The sequence below is a fragment of the Lissotriton vulgaris genome, chromosome 5, assembly GCF_964263255.1.
Source record: "Lissotriton vulgaris chromosome 5, aLisVul1.2, whole genome shotgun sequence".
Taxonomy (NCBI): Eukaryota; Metazoa; Chordata; class Amphibia; order Caudata; family Salamandridae; genus Lissotriton; species Lissotriton vulgaris.
In genome coordinates this window covers 995,789,596-995,806,038 of record NC_141693.1, presented here as the reverse complement: position 1 = coordinate 995,806,038, position 16,443 = coordinate 995,789,596, and the positions used below count along the sequence as shown (strand labels likewise).

At 45.5% G+C, this 16,443-nt stretch overlaps 1 protein-coding gene across 1 annotated transcript in view; it reads right to left on the bottom strand.

The window, feature by feature from the left end:
- Positions 1-16,443, bottom strand: part of HPS1 (HPS1 biogenesis of lysosomal organelles complex 3 subunit 1) — a 434,454-nt gene that overhangs the window by 214,287 nt on the left and 203,724 nt on the right. Inside the window, exon 5 of the mRNA XM_086922604.1 lies at positions 3,062-3,204. Coding sequence (XP_086778730.1) covers positions 3,062-3,204 — 143 coding nt within the window. The remainder of the gene's footprint in view (positions 1-3,061; positions 3,205-16,443) is intronic.

The following is a 16,443-nucleotide window of genomic DNA, read 5'->3' as shown; positions in this document are numbered from 1 at the left end:
AAAGTGTGTAAACCTGACAAACAATCAGTTGACTATGCAGAAGACTACAATGTTTAGCATTTCACACTTGTGAATCCAGTCCTAATTTGTCTATTGGGCACAAATATTTTAATGGTCGAGGAAGGCTACTGAAGATACTGTTTTCCCAACAGACAATTATGCCACAGTCATAATTTCCTAGTCCTCTCAAAGGGCTTTAGATTGGTAAGTATTACCTTATTCGCTGGTATGGATAACAAAAGTGGACTCTGCCTCTACCTTGGCAACAAATGACTTATTTGAAGGAATCAGAAAGCGTTTCATAGCTCACTAATGAAAGATGAACAAGGGTGATTAAGTGACACAGTTGCCCCTAGTAGAGTGTTGAGGCACTTCCATGATAGTATGCCTGATTGATCAGACTCCTCATAATGAAGGATTATTGAAAAACATATACTAATAAGGACACAAAAGAAACTATCTAGTGGGAATATATTGAATTCATATATTGCAGCATACTTTATACAAGTAATGTGCAAGAGAAATACTGTGTGCGACACAGTGCAAGTAACACACCAAATAAAACTGTGCTCAAAGCAATTTCAATCAAAATATGCAGGCCCAAATAAGAAAATATACAAATGGAACAAGAAGCTGGTGGGTACAGGACCACATACGTAATTGTGAATGAGTACTGAATATGATCGAATTACAACACGTGAATCATGTCGCCATTTTGACCTGATAAAGATCAATCAGCGAGTAATCACCAGGATAGCACAATTATCAGCATCTGAGTTAGAGAGTGGAACCTCAAAAAACCTGGGTAAAGGTCACAGTGGCAAAAGGTCTGCATAGCCAGAGTAATGAGGCAAAATATAATAATAATAATAATTGGTAATACAAATTGCCCAAGTAGAGTGCTTGTGATAGTCCCTGGAAAGTCTCACTAAATTTAAGCTTAATAGGAGGCAGCAGCAGTCACTCTCCTCCCAGTGTGCACCCCTAACGGAGCCGCAGTACACAGGCCTCGCTTCAATTACAAGTCTGTGGAAGCTGGGGAACTCGCATATCAATCTCAATCACGGTCTCCCATGTGCTCTACCCAGATTTACCCAAATGCCAGGTGGCAGCAGAGATGTTCACTTGGGGGGCCTGCATATTGGGACTCTGGGATTCCATGTTGGATGATCAGCACTTGTACCATGAAAAGTGCTTTTATCAAGCAATGACTGAAGGGTCCTGACCCCCCTAAAGCAACTAGAGATTGAAAGGGAGTCGCAAAAGTTCCCTCTACGTTATTTCTTTTGTTTTTCACATGAGATCTGGCACATTGCTAAGGCTGTAGCTAGACATCCCTAACGGTCATGTGGTGGACTCTGTAGAGAACACATGATATCAGAACTATGAGAACCAGCTTGAAAGCTAAATGCAGTCGGCAGATATGGAAAGAATAAAGGTACCGGATGGTTCGATGTGCAGTATCAAAACATATGTATATTTTAAACATGAATAAATCTCTAGTGGTCATGAGATAGAGACCTCACTACTAAACTGTAAGTATATGGTGAGTAAATCTGGTGCATAAAAAGAAACAATTATGATTATTATATTCAATAGATTTAGCCACATATAGATCTTTCGAAAACATTTTGTGCTGAGCATTTCTTATAAACATTTCTTCAAAGGAGCAAGTTCAAAATGTGCACACAAGGACTGTAAGCCACATAGAAACCTATATAAATTGCTTAACCAACAAATGACTTACCATAGTCACACTAGTACAACACAAATCTGCATCACCAGAACTACCACTGTAAAATGTACACGCCTACAAGGAGCAAATTGTGGAAGCAATGTTTAAGCCAAATCCAATGTCATGAGAGATTTAACAGAGAGTCAATAACAATTTATAGTGTGTCCTCTTCTTCAGAATATTGAAGGAAGGGGAACACCCACGTTTTCAGCAACAGTGGGTTTGGTGCCATCTTTGAAGTTGCAGTGTACCTGATGGCAAATACAACTACTAGCTCTATGTAGGCATCCTACAGGTTTAATGAGACACTCAGAGGAACCAACAGACAATGCCTGATCAACAATCCAGGATCAATAGTGATCTCTTGATTTCTGTCTGCATTGTATTACAAAATGCAGCTATTTTCATACAGTTTCAAGCAGGTATCAGTATACTTCATGTAGTTAGCAGACTTAGGAGAGTCACCTTTGCCCTAATCACTAAACCTTGTGATTCAAGCCATTGACATGTACGTCCAAGTCAGTGAAATACTCAAAGCTATAGTTTGAGAAATGAACCGCTACCATTTTTCGTTTCCCGTTTCCTGTTCAATGTGCGTGTCCTTGGTAACGTTCATGAACCTTTTGATATGAATCAATAGGTCATGCAATGCTATAATTTGGACATTAAAGCCAATTGGTCCTAAGCTTAGATTTGTTTGCAGGACTAAATGGCTGAAAACGTGTACTGTTTATGTAGTCTTGTTTTATGGATATGGAAACAGTGCGATAATTGTCGAAGAAAATGGGGGTTTGAGATGTGTATGGGAGATCAGAGAATGCTCCTGATTAATACTTGTGTTTTCTTTGGAGCATGCAGGAATGAATAGATAAGTACAATATATATTGGTTGTGAGGTTAACATAAATGTCAATTGTTTGGTGTTACTCGTGTGTGCCTGCATGAAGACCAAAGTAAGTATTTTGTACAGAGCACTGTAGAATTGTTTTACTCTCGCAGTTTGGCGAGTTGGAAGGAACACAGGAGGCACTGCAGGGATTTTGTAGAAAAGGTAGTCACTACGCATGGAAGAAAACAGAAATATGATGTCTTAGTATTGTGTTGGGGCAGGAAAATGGTGGCTATAATTCAAAAAATTAAGCATAGCTCAATGAGGAAAGGCACACAGCTGACTTTGGTGCTGAACCCAAAGACTCCCTGTTCTTTAACTACCACATTACTACTAAACAAAACAAATCTTGTGAGTTTGTCACTAAACTAGTGTTTACTAGTGTTCCAAGGCAAAATGATCGCTCGAAATAATTGATTAATTTAGATATTTACATACTCCTTCTTAATAAGACTGCCGTCAATGGTAACCAGGCCGAAATAAGCCTCACAGAGTCTTTTCAGGACATAGAGCTTCCTGCGCAAGTCGTCCTCATTTTCTTCTCCATCCCCATTCACTGCAATGAACATGCAATCTCCAAACTGAAAGAAGAACAAATGTGGTTAGAACTGAAAGGGAGAAAAATAAGACTGCGCAGACAAATTTCACTGGTGTTTGCGTGTTGAAAGCTGTGTGCAAAACAAAATGTACATTTAAGAAAAGACTACATACTAAAAAATCAATAATTCGCATTTTTCAAACCTTGGCTTCATGAACTGGGTGGATATGAGTGTTTGCAGTTACGTTTGGAGAAGGCAATTTTGCGTATTCAAATCATTTTGATGACTCTCTATTGAATTTTTTAGAAACTAGGGGCCCGATGTAGGTACCAAATACCGGTCGGAAACGGCCGATTTCGGCCGTTTCCGACCGGTATTTGGCCTACTGAGATGTAGGGGACCTTTTTTTGTCTGATTCAGTATTTTACCAATTCGGTAAAATTACCGAATCGCAAAAATACCGAATCGGTAATTTTACCGATTTTTATATTTGGGATGTAAGTGGGACTACTTTCTATCCCACAGGCCCTTCAGATTCGGTATTTTAACACCCAATCCAATTGGGTGTTAAAATACCGAATCCAGGTGTGCATGCACATGTGTGCATGCACACCTATGCCATGTGACAGACAGACATGCCCTTAGGGCATGTCTGTGTGCCACATGGCTCACATGCCTGTTTTTTGGGTGCTAGAGGGTGTCAAAGTGACACCCCCTGCACCCTTGCACAAATCAGTAATTACCGAATCGGTAATTACCGATTCGGTAGTACCGATTGATTCCTATGGGCTTCAAGGCCCATAGGAAGCAATGGGGGATACCGAATCGGTATTTACAGAATCGGTAAATATCCAATCTTACAGATTCGGTATTTACCGAATCTGAAATACCTACATCTCCCCCCCTCTAATTTACCACTTCATAAATACCGATTCGGTATGATTCGGTATTTATGAAGTGGTAAATGTAGATTTACCTACATCGGGCCCTAGAAAACTAGTAAAATCATAGAACACACATAGGGCCCGATGTAGGTAATTCTAAAATTTAAGAATCGGTAAATACCGAATCGTTAAGATTTGGTATTTACCGATTCTGTAAATACCGAATCGGTAAAGCCCATTGATTCCTATGGGCATTGCAGCCCATAGGAATCAATGGTCATTACCGATTTTTGCAAGGGTGCAGGGGGTGTCACTTTGACACCCTCTAGCACCCTGAATTCAGGCACGTGTGCCATGTGGCACACAGACATGCCCTAAGGGCATGTCTGTGTGTCACATGGCACTGGTGTGCATGCACACATGTGCATGCACACCTGCATTCGGTATTTTACCACCCAATAGGATTGGGTGGTAAAATACCGATTCTTAAAGCCCTGTGGCACTCTGACATGTGCCAGCTACATCTGCATTTACAGAATCGGTATTTTACCGAGTCTGTATTTACCGATTCGGTAATTTTACCGAATCGGTAAATACAGAATCGGTAAAATACCGATTCTGTAAATGCATGCCCTACATCTGGAAAGCGTAATACCGGTCGGAAACGGCCGAATTCGGCCGTTTCCGACCGGTATTAGGGCACCTACATCGGGCCCATAGACTTTTACCAGGAATAATGTAGACATTTGGCACCAAATAGCTGTAGTGTGCACAAATGTATATTATTCATGAATCACACACAATAAATGTACTAAGTACTCACAAAGTATGCGTACATAACAACATGGCATGCAATGGATTGTGAAAACATGCAAACATATATAGATTATAAGCATGTTTACATATTTATTTAAATGTCAAAAGTGAGCTGCAGACAGAGAAATATAGTTCACATTCGGCTACCGCTCAAAAATTATTGGAGTTTTGGTTTATCACAGATATTAAAAACAAAATAATTTTACTTAGCATATTCTGTAGGATACACTACATTAAAAAATTAAAATGGTATTAAAAAGTTTAAAAAGTCGATTACAAACATTTATCAAAATAGGTTGAATCAGAAATACAACAGCAGGATAACTTTACAATATTACGTTTCAAGAAAATAGGATTTAACTGCACAGCAAATAATTGAGACAGCCATGGAACATACCAACATAGCTGCCGTTTCATCTTTTAATTCATATAAGCAAAATAGACAATCTCTGCTCTGGATACACTCGCACTCTGCACTTTTCCTTTCCTGAGGCGGAAAGCCGGGAAAGTTAGGCTGCTAATTAGTTTTTTACGTGTGTTTTACCCTAAAAGAAATTTTAAACTGCTTCACCTTGTTTCTTGCCGATTCTGCACACTTGCTCCTCTCGCCCACGGCTACCTCTCAGGCAATTACGTCACCCCGCGCAGCCGAATAGGTGCTGTCGCGGGCTGACCCGGGGGTGAGCAGACATCTTGCAGGGTTGGCGGTCCAGACATTCCGACCCTCCCGCCCCCCTTCCGATATAAATGTGTGTCCCTTTTCGCCCACGCAGCAGGCGCGCCAAAGGCGTGCCCGTCTGCGCCTGTCCGCGCCCATACGGGTCCAGGGGCCCCAACCCCTGGCCAAATTGCGACGCCTAGACTTGTGTATCAGGCGAAACAACTCTATGCTCTGAGACCCACATTAAATCATCCTTCTCCTGTGTTCGATGAGTTTGATCAGCTTTCGCACGAGTGCCCACACTGCTCCTTCTCTCTTGATGTTCCGCAGCTCTGTGGTAGCCTTATGCAGAGGCATTTTATTTCCCCTCCTTGGGTTACACAATTTTTCAGTTTGAACTGCCGCTCTTTACCGAAACATAGACGCGAGATTTTCGACCTCACAGATGAATCCCCTGATGGCCTTTTTATCACTGAAACCTGGCTTCATGCCGGCTCCGGTCCCGATGTGGCAGAAGCACTACCTACTGGCTATGCCATTGTCAGGTGTGACCGCCCCAGAAAAACCGGGGGCGGTGTGGCTATTATATTTAAAAATTCCTACCAATGCCAATTCGATTCTGTTGCGTTAGACAATTGCGAGGCAGCTCATTTTAAGCTTGCCCTGCACTCTAAGACGACTCTTACCAGCCTACTAGTTTATCGGCCTCCTGGTCCGGCAAATACATGGCTGGCTTAGTTTACGGATTACTTAAGCTCGGTGATTTCATCCAGCAATTTCCTTGTGGTGGGTGATCTTAATGTGCATTTGGAAGATCCCACCAATAGCCTGAGTAATATTGTAATTGATGATCTGGCTGCTATGAACCTTACCCTACATAACAAGGGCCCAACCCATAGTGGTGGTCATTTACTTGATCCTATCTTTTAAAATATTCCCCAGTTACACTGTTCTTTATCCCTACCAGTTTCTTGGTCAGACCACTATTTAATTAAATTCTCAGTTGTGAACACTGTAGCGTCAACCAATAGTAAAGCCTCAGGAAGCATACTGAAGAGAGACTGGAAAAAACTCGACTTAGGTGTTTTAAACGAGGTCCTCGCTGACCATCCACCGTTTAGTCGCCTGAACTTAGAAGACACCGAATTTGCGGCCAGTGCCGTGAATGCCTGGCTTTCGGAAGCCATTGATACTTGTCTTCCTTCAGTTCTGAAGAGAAAATCAACTCACAGAACCCCTGCCCCTTGGTATAATAAGTCACTTCAAACTGATAAATCCCGCTGTAAGAAACTTGAACGGGTTTGGAGAAGAGATTATTCTCCCTCCGCCTGTCTTATTTATAAAACTGAACTTAAGCAATACCATAAAGCCTGTGCCCAGACTAGGGCTAGCTATGTGAATAAGATGATTTCTGAAGCTTCAAATAAAGCTAAAACACTGTTTAGTGTTGTCAAGGAGCTTGCTGGCTCTAAAACTACGGCCATACTTCCTCCCTTATCCAACGATAAATGTGACGAGCTCGCTCAGTATTTCATCTCTAAGATTGAGAATATCCACCTGGACATTACTGCGCAGGGAGCTGGCAACATCAGTAACACCTCTGCTAAATTTCCCCCTGCAGCTGCTGAGGTGATTCTTCACACTCCGACATCAGCTTCACTTTTGTCCTGGCCCGACCTTCTCCCCTCTACTCTTTTAGAGATTTTGGGTAAAGTTAAGTCGGGCTCGCCATTGGACCCTGTACCTGTTTCCATCCTACGATCTTTGGAGCCCACCCTGCTCTCTATTATTTGCACTTTGCTAAACCACTCCTTGAATACGGCACCTGTCCCAAGCTGCTGGAAATATGCAATGGTTACACCACTCTTGAAAAAGCCCACAATGTTTCTTCAAACTATCGTCCCATCTCTCTGTTGCCTATCTTTTCTAAAGTTTTGGAGAGACATATCCACACGCATCTATCTCAGTATGTGGCGCTTAACAATTTCCTACATCCTTCTAAGTCTGGCTTTCGCCCGGGATTCTCTACGGAGACTACTCTTTTAGGTGTGACAGAAAATCTACGTTTACATCTGGTTCGAGGGGAAACTGCTGCACTGATATTGCTCGATCTCAGTGCAGCATTCAATACTATATCACACAGTATACTCATCAGATCCCTCACACACCTTGGTATTGGTGGCAAGGCTTTGAATTGGCTCTCGTCTTTTTTGAAAGACCGGACTTTCCAAATTGTTTCTCACCCTTCCACTTCTAAAGTTTATCTATCCCCACACGGTGTACCCCAGGGTTCCATTCTTAGTCCTCTTTTGTTTAATCTTTATTTTACTCCGTTAGCTCATATTGTTCAAAGGGCCGGTCTTAATTTATTTACTTATGCTGATGATTCACAGATTGTTTTTTCCCTATCCCAAACTGACCCTGCCCTGCCTTCTCCCCTGGAAATTGGACTTAGCGATATAGCAAACTGGATGAATAGGAACTTCCTCAAACTAAATGGTGGGAAGACGGAGGTTTTGGGCAATAAACCTGATCTTTGGAGTCCGAGTCACTGGCCTTTAGCTATGGGTGCACTGCCAGTTCCGTCTGCGCGTGTACGTAACCTTGGAGTGATCATTGATAGGGGGCTATCTATGAGGGACCAAGCCAACAGAGTGTCTGCCACCTGCTTTACCATCTTACGGTGGCTTGGAAAATAATTTTGGATGCTCCCTTCGGACACCCAGAGATCCGTGGTTGACGCCTTGGTGACCTCCAGATTGGACTATGGCAACGTACTGTATCTGGGGTCCACCAAGGCGGTCACCCACCGTCTCCAACTGGTACAAAATGCGGCCGCGTGACTCCTTTGTGGATGTTGTAAATCAGACCACATTACAGAACGCCTGAGGGAACTTCATTGGCTCTGTGTGGAAAGCCGTATAAAGTTCAAAGCGCTATGCTACATGCACAAGATTAAGATGGGTGTGGCTCCCCTCTATCTTCAGTCACTTGTTAAGCCCTATTCTCCCTCCCGCTTGCTCCGTTCTTCCTCTCAACATTTATTCTGTGCTCCTAAGTATAGGTTGTCCAGAATGGGGGGTGGTGCATTTGCCAACTTGGGACCCAGACTGTGGAATTCTCTCCCGCTGGCTGTCCGTGCGGAGGTCAACTATGTTTGCTTTCGAAGAGCTGTTAAGACCTGGCTCTTTAACCAGTAGATTCTTTCTTTTCATGGGTGTCAGGTTACTTGTGACAATCAGCGCCGGGAAACCGGTTTGGGTAGCTGTAGCGCTTTACAAATTCAATAAATAAATAAAAAAAAAAAAAAAATACACATACAGAAGACCAGAGATTTTTACCAACTCGAATCCCAAAAAGACAAAATTAATATAAAAGCATCTAACTTTAGTATCCAAGTTAGCGTGCATGTAAAATTGCATATGGTTCTTCCTGACGGTTCTACAAATTGGAAAAAAAACATTTTGTTTCTATAGCGGGCCAAACACACTCAAGCTTAAAACAAAACACTATAAAAATTAACCTGGGAAATGAAAAGAAAACACAACAAACACATTTGCAAACTGTTACATAAGCTCATTTGCATGAAAAAAATCAAAGTACATTTTTGGGAAAGCAATCAATGGCCTGGACACACCAAAGATACAAGACATAGGGAATGGGGTAGGTCTCGATAATTTGCGAGACCACTTCATCTCCTTATACTGCCTGTAAAATAAGATAGAGGATAATCCTTTTACAACCAACAAAAATTCTCTTAATTTTAACATCATGCTCTGCAGGACACAAGATGAAGTGATAAAAACCATAGCACAGTTCAAGCTAGCTATAACATCTTTAAGATTAAATGGAGCACTAGGACCGAACAACATACTGCCTCAGTGTACAAATTGGACCCAGAAATTTTTGCAAATTATGCAAATTATATCCACTAGGGCTTACCCCACAAACTGTCGCCTCATAGTCCTCCTTGATGTAAAAGTTAAGGCATACGCAAGAATCCTCCTAGTGACTGCGAAAGCTGGGTCCCTGCAAATTTTGCCATTTCATCAAACTGGCTTCCAACCACAATGCAGCACTACTGATGACATCATTGGTCTATCCTATATGACTCAAAAAACCATTAACTCATTCGGTCTACTGCTATTTGCTTGCTTAGTGGATTACTCTGCAGCCTTCGACAAGATAGATAGAAATATCCTCTAGTCCAAATTGTTCAAGTGTGGCCTTTTGTGCACCCTACTTAGGGCAATCATATCTCTCTCGAAAGAGTGGGTGAGAATATGAACTAGGCCCAGAAATCATGTCTCAAAATTGGATGACGCCGAACACAAAAATGGATGCTTTCTCACACTGTTATTATATATACAGCTGACATGGGCACCAGCTCTGTCCAGAGGAAGAGTATTGCACTACTGCACTTTCGAGTAAAGTTGCAATACTTTGTGAATCACATGAAAAAAACGAAAAGACACGTGTGTTTGCAACTTGCATTGAAGAGAGCAAACTGACATAACATGATCCGGATGAGGTTTCAGGTTTTCCCCATGAACGATTACAGACGGAACAGGGTCAACTACGTGTGTGAACCACATCATTGCAGAAACAAACTCCTTAGTTATATGTAGGTGTTGCCACCCGTTTGACACAATTGCAATACGTAGTCCTTGGTAATACAGGTATTCAATTTATTCTTGAATGTTGCAAGTTCTCCACACAGCCGACACGTGTTTCGTCGTGACCGGGAGTATAACCCAACGACTTTTTCAAGACTATTTTCAATTCCGTTTTCTTTTATTAGTATGCGGTGATAATTCCAACCCGCATAGGGGTTCTACGGGGGTCTTCTGTTATAATGTCCACTATAATATGTCCAATGGACTCCACTCCACACTTTGGTTGAGTTTGGCTTTCGCCTGAATAGTTTTCATCCGTCAGTGCCCCCGTTCAGGATCAGCGTGTTTGCTCGATCCACATCATTGCATACTTTGAACTTATCACCAGCAGATAATCACCCACCTTTTATGCTGTTGGATGGGAGCACGAGAAGAGACAGAAACTGCTGAATTCAAATTTTTTGAAAAGAGTAATCCACACTTGTAAGGACACACCAAGTCACTGTTTCAAGTCAAGTCAAACAAGCTTTATTCAATTACATACATGAATTATCCAAGCATTACAGGCCTTATAAGACAATTAAACAGACATTAGTATCACAATTAGTAAGATTAATACAAAGTGACCCCTGACCCTGCTTGCAGGCCAGGTCGCCTCCCCAACGCCGAACAGCTCCACCTGTTCACTGCCCGCTGCTACCTCGAGCGCAAGTTCGCACCTGGGGTTACTCATTCGCCGCTGTAATTCTGTGGTTTGTATAGCTCTCTGTGTGTTTCCCCCTTGTATTTCAGTGCCATAGCATCTTTGTATTGTTTTGTGCTCTTGTTTTCGCTTTGTAAACTTCCCTCTCTTATATTTTTGGTTTTGTGTCCCTCGCTTTCCCGCTGCTGACCCCTGCGGCCACCCCTCCTCGCTGCCCCGCTCCTGCCTCCCAGGTGCTCCTCCCTCCCTCCCCGCCTTAAATGGCGGCCGCTGCCCGACAGTGGGAGTGACCCCTGACCCTCCTTGCAGGCCAGGTCGCCCCCCCACCGCCGAACAGCTCCACCTGTTCACTAGCCGCTGCTACCTCGAGCGCAAGTTAGCTCCTGCGGTTCGTCCGTTTGCCGCTATGATTCTGTGGTTTGTATAGCTCTCTGTGTGTTTTCCCCCTTGTATTTCAGTGCCATAGCATTTTTGTACTGTTTTGTACTCTTGTTTTTGCTTTGTACACTCCCCCCCCTTATATTTTTGGGTTTGTGTCCCCAGCTTTCTTGGCGCGAACCACTGCGGCCATGCCCCCGTGCCATCCCGCTCCCACCTCCCAGCTGCTCTTCCCTACCTCCCCGCCTTAAATGGCGGCCGCTGCCCGACAGTGGGAGTGACCCCTGACCCTCCTTGCAGGCCAGGTCGCCCCCCCAACCCCTAACAGCTCCACCTGTTCACTACCCGCTGCTATCTCCAGCGCAAGTTCGCTCCTGCTGTTCCTCCGTTTGCCGCTATGATTCTGTGGTTTGTATAGCTCTCTGTGTGTTTTTCCCCTTGTATTTAAGTGCCATAGCATTTTTGTACTGTTTTGTACTCTTGTTTTCGCTTTGTACACTTCCCCCCCTTATATTTTTCGTTTTGTGTCCCCCGCTTTCCTGCCACGGACTCCTGCGGCCAAGCCCCTGTGCCATCCTGCTCCCGACTCCCAGCTGCTCCTCCCTCCCTCCCCGCCTTAAATTGCGGCCGCCGCGCGTCCGCGCAGCGGCCGCGCCAAAGGCACGTCAATGGCAAGCCCGTCTGCGCCCATCCGTGCCTGGACCACGCCCAGCGCCAGAACCCCTGGACCCGCACCCGCCTCGACGCCAGACTCCGATGCGACGCAAACATCCTCCACGCCCTCAACACCGGCCAAGACCACCGCTGCTTCCTGGCCGCCCCAAAACGCACCCACGGACCTTTCTCCTGCCATGCATGCAACTTCACATGCAACAGATCCACCAAACCTCCAAGGACCGAACCTAACCACCTCCACTGCATACTCCTCAAGACCCGCTCCGCATGCAAACAACCCATCGAGCTCTGGGACCTGCTCGACACCTCCACCCCAGATGTCGCCTTGTGACCGAGACCTGATGGAACGACTCCTCGGCACCTGACATCGCCATAGCCATCCCGGACAGCTACAAGATCTCCCGCAGAGACCGCACCAACAAAATGGGAGGAGGAATAGCCATTGTCCACAAGTCCAACCTCCAGGTCCACACCCTCGCAGACGACTCCCTCAACTCTGCCGAACACCTTCACTTCCGGATCCACACCAACCCCAACACCACCCTCAGAGGTACACTCATCTGAAGACCTCTAGGACCCCGGCCCTCTTCAGGTACTCCATCCCGACCTCGCCAGCACCCACGCACTCGCATCCACGGACTACATCCTCCTCGCGGACCTGAACTTCCACCTCGAGGACAACAGCGATGCCAACTCCGCCACCTTGATTGACAACCTTGACAACCTCGGCCTCCGACAACTCATCACCAAACACACCCACGCCCCCGGCCACACGCTCGACACCGTCTTCTCCACAATCACCCACATCGCCTTCAACCACACCTCTGAACTCCACTTGATCGACGAACGCTGCATCCACTTCACCTTCAAGAAACCAACCACGTACCACAGCACCCAACAGCTACCTCGCTGCTGCTGGAGCAAAGTCACTGAAGACCAGCTGACCTCCACCCTCACCCAAAACCCACCCACCAACCCCACCAACACAGACACCGCCGCCCGAAACTTCAGACAGTGGATCGACGACTGCGCCAACACCCTCGCCCCGCTCAAGAAACCCTCCATCAACCACTCCAGCAAGAAAGCCGCCTGGTTCACCAAAGAACTCCAGACCTCCAAAAGTACATGCCGGAATCTGGAGAAGAAATGGCTCCACGACCACACAGCAGACAGCCACGCAGCCCACAAGGACGTCATCCGCAGACATCACCACCTCATCAGAACAGCCAAGAGATCTTCCCTCAAAACCCGCCTGGACAACAACGCACACAACAGCAAAGAGCTTTTAAACATAGTGAAGGAACTCTCCAACCCCAGCGCCAACACCAACACCAACGACATCCCGCCCTCGCAAGATCTGTGCGACTCGCTGGCCACCCCTTCTTCCACCGCAAGATCGCCAACATCCACGACAGCTTCAACACCTCATCCGCTCTGACCACCCCAAACCCCACCCTGAATGCCACGGGCACCAACCAGCTGACCTGCTGGTCCCACGTCAACGACGACGAGACACGCAAGGTTATGAACTCCATCCACTCAAGATCTCCGTCAGACCCCTGCCCACACCACATTTTCAACAAAGCCAACGCAACCATCGCCCCCATACTACGGAAGGTCATCAACATCTCCTTCAACACAGCGACATTACCGGAAAGCTGGAAGCACGCCAAAATCAACGCCCTCCTCAAGAAGCCCAAGGTGGACCTCAAAGACTTCAAGAACTTCCGGCCCATCTCCCTGCTCCCCTTTCCGGCGATGGTCATCGAGAAAATCACCAACATACAGCTGACCCGCCACCTCGAGGACAACACCATCCTAGACCCATCCCAGTCCGGATTCAGACGAAACCACATCACCGAGACAGCCCTTATCGCTGCCACAGATGACATCAGGCGCCAACTGGTCAACGGCGAAACTTCAGCCCTCATCCTCCTGGACCTGTCAGCCGCCTTCGACACGGTCTGCCACTGCACACTAAGAACACGCCTCCGAGAAGCCGGAATCCAGAAGAAGGCTCTGGACTGGACCACGTCCTTCCTCTCCAGCAGTACCCAAAGAGTCTGCCTCCCACCATTCCGATCAGAAGCCACTGACATCATCTGCGGCGTACCCCAGGGCTCATCTCTCAGCCAGACCATGTTCAACATCTACATGGCCCCCCCTCGCACAACTGGCCCACCAGCACAACCTGAACAACCTGAACATCATCTCCTACGCCGACGACACCCAGCTCATTCTCTCCCACACCAAGGACCCTCACACCGCCAAAACCAATCTCCATGAGGGAATGAAGGCCATCACCGAGTGGATGAGGAACAGCCGCCTGATGCTGAACTCGGACAAGATTGAAGTCCTCATCCTCGGCCCCACCCCCTCTACGTGGGACGACTTCTGGTGGCCGACCACACTGGGAACAGCTCCAACACCCATAGACCACGCACGCAACCTAGGATTCATCCTCGACTCATCCCTTTCCATGTCCAAACAGGTCAACTCCTCCTCCTGCTACAACACCCTCTGCATGCTTCGCAGGATCTACAAATTGATCCCGACCGAAACCAGAAGAACGGTGACCCAAGCCCTCGTGAGCAGCAGGCTGGACTACGGCAACACACTTACGCAGGAATCCTGGCCAAACACCAGGATGACTACAACGCATCCAAAACGCCTCCGCCCAACTGATCCTCAACGTCCCCCGCCGCAGCCACATCTTCTCCCACCTAAGAGACCCGCACTGGCTCCCCGTCAACAAGAGGATCACCTTCAAGCTCCTCACCCACGCACACAAAGCACTCCACAACACCGGACCAACCTACCTGAACAACAGACTCAACTTCTACACCCCCGCCCGCCAGCTCCGCTCCGCCAGCCTCGCCCTTGCCACCATCCCGCGCATCCAACGTACAATTTCCGGCAGCAGATCCTTCTCCTTCCTCACCGCCAAGACTTTCTCACCGCCAAGACCTCCCCACCCATCTGCGGCAGACCCAAGACCTGCTCACCTTCAGAAGGCTCCTCAAGACCTGGCTCTTCGAGCAGAAGCAGCCCCCACCCCACCCCCCACATCAGCACCTTGACACCCTCAGGGGTAAGTAGCGCGCTTTAAAAGTTCATTGATTGAATGATTGAAAGTTACATTATAATTTTGGTTAAAACAGTTGTCCCTTAAGATATTTTTTAAATTAAATAATTAACACACATTATATTAGACTGACTTTAAAACACAAACTCTCTCTCTTAAACGTACATCTTTCAGACTGCGATAGCTCCTTTAATAAAATTGAGGACACAGTAAAAGATATCAGGAGAATCCAGAGAAAGAAGAAATCCAAAATCTTCAATATAAGGGATGGGGCAATCAGCCCTCAATAGAGGTAACAGAAATATATCTCTCTCGGTTTTATACAGGGCACATAATATGCAGAGTACATTGTTTTTTCTTGTTATTACATGGGCACAATGGAAGATTGCCCATCCACATTGCGGAGGGAAGGCAACAAGAAAATGAATTAAGGAGACGTGGAACTTAGTCAGATAAAATCTATATTAGAGGTTGTAAATAAAATAAGATACGGTTGAGGTTCCAAACTAACTCACCCACAGTCAGATGACTTAGGGCCATATGTATGAAGGCAATTTTACGATCGCAAACGCCGAAATTCACTGAATTTTGGCGTTTGTGATCGCAAATCAGCAGTGTCCAATGTATGACACAAAACACCCCTCGCAAAACAAGGAATCGCACATTTTGCGATTCCTTATTTTTGCAATTGCATTTAAGGAATCGCGAATTGCGATTCCTTAAATGCAGTGTAAGAAACACAGAAAACTTCAAGTTGGTGGTAATTTGCCATTTCTTTGAAAAATGCACTTTTTTGCATTTTTCAAAGTGCCATGTGACTAACAAACATGCCCTTAGGGCATGTATGTGCGCCACATCTGCACCCATGCTCATTTCAGGGGTGTAATAGGGTGCCCTTTTGACACCCTGGCACCCTTGAAATTGCATTCTCAATTTGCGATTCTCTAATTGAGAATCGCAAAATGAGAATGTCTTCCCATTCATTCCTATGGGCCTCTGTGATTCACAATTAAGGAATATGTATGATTCGCAAAATTTATTGCAAATCCTACATATATAGCGTTTTGCGATTCTCAAATAGCGATTCACAAAAAAACGCTATTTGAGAATCACAAACGGACATTTTCATACATATGGTCCTTATAGATCTCTGCTAATTCTATGTCAGGACCGGAGGCTTCAGATTATGCTTTTCTCTCTTGGCTGTTTATTAACATCACATCGCACAGCAGCCAGAAAAGCATCAAAACTTGAAATTTTTTTTAGTATTCCCAACATAGGAATATCAGAAAACATTGTAATAACATCGTTTAATAACTACAAATCCCATGAGATGAACATTTAGGCAGTCCTTCTTTAGTGTCCATAAACCCCAATATAAGGCGTCCAACCAACGAACTCCTCCTCTTTCTTTGCTACTTCGCAGCCAGTTAAGTGCTATTATCCCTCTCTTGCACTTTTGT